Raw genomic sequence first — 5,914 nt, forward strand, 5'->3', positions numbered from 1 at the left:
ACTAACATAAAAAAAAAATAAAAATTAGTCCAACACAAGCTCAATTGAACTGCTTGTACTACAACATAGTACAAAGGAACAGATCATCTGAACAAAAGACGCTGCAAAGGTTAACACTGCAAATTAGCTTTACCCACTCTCCTTTTTAGTGCTTGCCCCCTCCATCCCCCTCAGATTACTAAACTCCCCCACCTCAAATCACAGATTTTTGCAGCCTAAAAAAAGATACTAATAATAATAATAATAATAATAATAATTCACAGGAAATGCAGCTTGTCAGACAGCTGTATGGCTGGCTCAGTGTGCAGGACCTGCCCGGATAGGAAGGCCAGTTTGTGGGCGTATTTGCACGGCGCTGGTACTCTGATAGTCCCGGGCCAGTTCCAGTACATGTGGCACATCTTGAAGGTCAACCTGCATGAACAAAAATAAATACAAAATATGTCACTGCAGCACAAGAGGACCAAATCCCGTGCAAGGCGTTTCCTGTTTGTGGTTGATGATGATACCCAAACCACATGTGATCGCAAGGTAGGTGTCATGTGCATGCAAAATCCACACATGGTGAGAACATGTCTGAAGCTTGCAAGAAACACCCAGTTCGATGAACTAATTATTTTCCTTGCAGAGTGTGACCCCAGACAGGTAATGCTATTATCATTTTAAAAGCTGGTTTCAAGGGATTTCCAGGTCCACTGGAGCTGGGATGATACTCAAGCACAGAGTAAACTTCTCCTTGTGACCTGCTCACTATTAAGACCACTCTGTCAACCAACATCATGAATAAGTTTGGCTAATCCGTCTGAGAAGTGCCCCACATACTAAGTTTTAAAAACTCCTGCTTGGAAACAAGTCCTCTTACCTCTGCAAATGGTCAGGGCTGAGATTGGCGGTATTGTAGACGGAAATGTAGTGGGTGGGCAACCCACAGCCTTGTCGAATATGATGCGCCATCAAATAGAAATCAACCCTGAAAAGGAGAAATTAAAAGAAAAATAAAACCTAGTGCACGAAGCGCAGCAAAACCAGCAAACACAAAACTGTCTCTGAAAACCAAAACGGAATATATATATATATATATATATATATATATATATATATATATATATATATATATATATATATATATCGGTTTATTAAAAATGTCATGTGCGAGTTGCAGCCTGAAGCACAGCGCACTGTTTATTTGAATGGCTTACCACTCCTTGTTGGTTACAGTGTGATCCAGGATGGTCCCAGGCGGAGGAGTTCCAAATCGTTCTCCACTGCAAGAGTAGAGGGCGGTGCTGATTCTTTTCTGCACCACAATGAACGCCATCTTGGGCTCGTACCGTGGGAAGGTCTCGAAGCACTTGAGCAGCTGGGGGATCTCAAAGTCCTCTACGGCTTTCAGCTGCCCATCCGACACACCGTCCCGGTACACCACGATCTTCTCGGGCAGGTTGTGGTTAACCTGGCGAGAGAGTCGGAACAAACCATGAGCACTCGACTGTACATAGGAAGGGTACTAACGAGGGGATCTGGTGACAGGATGAACCACAAGAGTCGAGGCTGAGGCTGGTTTGAGGGCCAAATTTTGCCGCTTATCTGTATTTAATGCAAAACAGCCCTGCGATACTGAACTGGGAATGTTTTTGCAGATATTTATGTTCTTATATTAACTCAATAAAAAAAGAAAGAGTGGAGATACACTGAGATGGTTGGCTATTCAAATGGTGTCAGATCTAAATACTACTGTCATTTTATTTGTACGCAAAAACTCCCATGAACTGTCAGAGGTTTCATTTTGCATAACCACTATAATGAATTTAAACAGCGCCGACTTTAGATTTGCCCTCCGTTCAGAGATCCATATTAAATAAGAAAGCCATGGTTTTCGATAGACAGTGGAAAAGTAGATTTTGTTTTATTGTTCTGCCAATGGACTCGCTTCAATTCTCACCTCAAAATACTTCTGCAAAGAAGCTAGCAGGCAGATCCTGTACCCGTTGATAATCTCTTCATTGGGCATCTGGAACACTGCTCTGGAATACCACCTCGTCAGTGTGCTGGGCATAAAGCAGCAAACATGAGTGCAGGGGCAAACACTGGAATATTCAAACATACACGGCTTGAAATGTGCTCAGTGTCAAACACTACCAGGTCCGTATTGGTTCATATAACACAATGTAAGAATGATAAAAATGATATCACTTCAGAAGAAAACTAATGCACAAATGAGGTCTGGAATAAATAACACACACTGTACAGTACAGAAGAGCATTTCTATCCTTGCATTAACAGGTCATTTGACGGGGCATTTCGCGCCTGCCCCATATTTTACTGTAATAATATAATAAAAATTATATTTGTGTCTTCTGGCCAATTAACATTTAAAGAATATTCTAAAGATGAAAGACCAAGTACTAGCAAAAATCGGTATGAAATTAAATTAACAAATGCTAAAAGAAGATGTGCAATGTGGTTATATGATGGAGAACTTCGTTTTTAAAGGGGGTTCTTGACCATTTCATGGTTTTCCTACATGTGTGTATACACGATTAAGCAGCTCAAACACAATCCTATGTCAGCACAAGAGCTCAATGTGTTTGAGCTCAGAGTGTCTGTGATAATGCGGCTAAATATCACTATGGGTATTTGCATTCAATTTATGAACAGTCTTTTACTGATTGGGAACACCAGCTGTTGAGTGCACAATACAGACTTGAATTACAAAGTAAATGAATACTAACACCAAACATCTTTCTCTTGCAGCTTTACCTTGTTGCACAGGACATTTTTCAAGCATTTTTCAAGCAACCGTTAAAACATTTCCTTGTGTATCTTAAGGGGTTAAAAGTTGACAGAGAGTTGCCTGGTGTTGCATGGGCTTCACAGAACAGTGGCAGGTTTATTTTATTCTAATCTAATGTACCCGTTCAGACTGGCAACAAAGCCCAAGACCGATCTGTTCCCTCTGCTGGGGTCGTGATGCACATCTACTCCGATCACCATCAGCTGTTTCTGGGGTCAGAAAAACAAAACACAAACATCCTCCTTACCCGAGACCTGTACACTGAATTAAGATAACTGAATTGTACCTTCTCTTTAATGCAAAATCCCTATAACTGATTGATCTGCAAACTGGGCATTTGCTTGTCAAGCAGGCAAAGCAATACAAGGCAGTGGGGTGTGTGTATTTGTATACATAGATTATATTTTTATATATATATTGTGAAGGATTTCACTTATTCACAGGTTCATTTGCCCCTTTTAAGCAATCCCAGACAAAGAAATTGAAGTTTCAAGCAGTAAAAACCGAACTCCCATGGATCTAACTATAACTGGACAGCTAAGTCGTTAACCCGCAGTGTTAGCTATCACATGTCTTCTCTGATCCACAAACAATAAACATCGGAATATTCTGCTACACTTGACTGTCTCGTTCTATGTAGAGGAGGGAAGCCGGCAGTCGCTAGTATTTGAGAGGTACTGAGAGGTACACAGTACTGTGCTATTCCATACTTACCAAGGGAATGTTTACAGTCCAGAGCTCCCCTCCAAGCTTTGCATTTATCTGTAACAGGATCTTCTGGGCTATGCTCCGGAGCTTTTGAGGCTGCGAGATGGTCCTGACGTTTATGGCCTAAATCAACACAGACAGAAAGAATAAAACAGGGCTAGACGCCATTCAGATAACGGAATATTGTTTGGAAATCTGAAGGCCTGTGTGCAACAGGGCATAGTTCAATGTTGATTAGGCTTGTTCAGACAGTACATTTAAAAAAAAAAAAAAACGTGTTGGTGAGTTGTATATGCCAAACAAAAAACATACCATGCATTATAAAACAGATACTTAAGATAGGAAACTCAACGTGGTGCACACAGCGACTGAACAGGACATATTCGGATTGTTCGGTCACAGAAGGGAATTTGTCTACAAGCATAGGGTAGCAACAGCAACATCCTGTAGACTGAGATTTAAAACTTTTTAAAAAAGACCAAAACAAACCACCTCACCTGTGAAGGCACTGGAGACTGAACACTGCAAAGCTTCTTAATGGAACCGTACAGGTCGTCCCTATTGCCCGTGATAATACACACAACCAGCTGCACATTCGGCTAGAGAGGGGAAAAAAAAAAAACATCAAACAAGCAGGTATTAAAAATGAGAGGGCACTAGACGAAGACAAATAAATAAAAAAATGGTTCACGAAGCCAAGAAACGAAACCAAAGCGTTCTACTGCTGCTTAACGTTTAGCCAGGTACTAAACACTTAAAAACTCTAGTATCAGCCGCTGAATTTATTCTGGTCATTGGTTTGCCTTGTTGTTAACCGACCGGTTTATTATTTTAACACTAGAACCGCCATTCGGGTCATTGTGACGCATTTTCCACTTAAAACTCTTCCGTTGTAAGTCGTAATGTGTGTGCACATTTTCGACTTCTCCTAAATATACAAATTAAATATCCTGATAGCCAGAATCGCAAAAAATGATACATTTATAAATAGTTCTACATAGAACCGCCATATGACCCAGGCATTACAACACATGTCTTTTTTTAATAAAACGAAAGATATTCTATTATTTTTGTAAATGCAGCAAACAAGACACGCCTCCTCCTAGCACACGTTTTTTTTGGGGGGAATATATCAGAAGGAAATATTTAATCTTGAAAGTGCTCATTTTGATTGGCATACAGCAAACTGAAATGACAGGTAGGATAACAACTTTTGCCTAACATGAAACGTGTTTTATATATTTTTTTTTATATTACTTTTAGAAAATAAAAAACTTCTGTTTTACAGGTTTGTATGTACCAGTTTACACGTGTTTACACAATAGCGTTCAATGGAACTGCGTCTGTGTTTACAACACAGCTTCTAGATGCAGGCGCATACGCTCCTCCTTCACTGTTTGTAGTAGTGCTGTAAATGCGCTCATTATAAAAATAAAGCATTTTAGGTTTACTTTTCCATTTAAATAGTGTTTCTGCAATGCAAATGTTAGATATGATGTTCATGTTATGGCGTATTTCATAATTCGCTGGATCACCATGTTTGTCTCCATCAGCACCAGGTCACAAAGAAAATGCAGACGACAGGCTGTAGTTACTGTGACGAGTATTTGTCTACATGTTTTCTGCAGAGAATATGGCTTTCCAAACGCCTTGTATCCTCTTGATCCATAATCAGGGGTTCACATAACTGGTACGTCGCAGGTACAAATGCGGACCAATAAAAAAATAAGTTATTGTTGTATAAGATGGAAGCGTAGAGTCAGTATATTTAACAGAAAAGCATTTCTAACGAAGGCAGAGCCGGATCTCATGGTTTGAAGGTGAGCTGTACATGCCTAATGTATGATTATTCCAGGAGAGTGGGGGTCTACAGGGTTTGTCAACAATGTACGTGAACACCACCCCCCCATCCCCGTTGCTCCCTCCACAAGTGAAACAGAAAAGCAATATATACATGGATCTTAATTTTTCACCAGCACCTTCCTTCCGTTCCATTATTTTCACCATGTTCTGCAATGTGAACTGTAGAACTGCACCATAACTGTTTTACTCACAGTACTGTACTTGTTTGTGGACCTATTGGGAACATTTTTCCAGGATCTGCATTGTTCACATCAATAGCGCCAGGGGACTGAGTAAAAGCATATATTTTTCATCTCTGTCATTAACAAATGACACAGTAGGTCTGTCTCGTGGCTTTAGTGCTGGGAGGTGCACAGTAAAAAAAAGAAGGGCAACAATAAAATACTGATAATGAGTAATTTTGATCACAGGACGAGATTAGACAGAATTAAATTGAGTTGGGATCAGGTGTGCCGACGGACACCGGCCGCAGTGACGGGAGGGCTTACAGGCAACAGCTGCCATAATTTTTTTTTATCTTTTTATTTGAAAGGCACTGCAGCCGGATAC

General features: G+C 40.3%; 1 protein-coding gene across 1 annotated transcript in view; it reads right to left on the reverse strand.

Moving 5' to 3' along the window:
* Positions 1–257: 257 nt before the first annotated feature.
* piwil2 (piwi-like RNA-mediated gene silencing 2) overlaps positions 258–5,914 on the reverse strand; it is a 14,311-nt gene continuing 8,654 nt past the window's right edge. The window contains exons 17-23 of the mRNA XM_041232007.1: positions 4,000–4,101; positions 3,509–3,625; positions 2,915–3,003; positions 1,943–2,048; positions 1,200–1,453; positions 863–970; positions 258–414 (exon numbers count right to left, since the gene is read on the reverse strand). Of these exons, the coding sequence (XP_041087941.1) occupies positions 258–414; positions 863–970; positions 1,200–1,453; positions 1,943–2,048; positions 2,915–3,003; positions 3,509–3,625; positions 4,000–4,101 (933 nt within the window). The remainder of the gene's footprint in view (positions 415–862; positions 971–1,199; positions 1,454–1,942; positions 2,049–2,914; positions 3,004–3,508; positions 3,626–3,999; positions 4,102–5,914) is intronic.

The sequence above is a fragment of the Polyodon spathula genome, chromosome 29 (genome assembly GCF_017654505.1).
Source record: "Polyodon spathula isolate WHYD16114869_AA chromosome 29, ASM1765450v1, whole genome shotgun sequence".
NCBI classification, from domain to species: Eukaryota; Metazoa; Chordata; class Actinopteri; order Acipenseriformes; family Polyodontidae; genus Polyodon; species Polyodon spathula.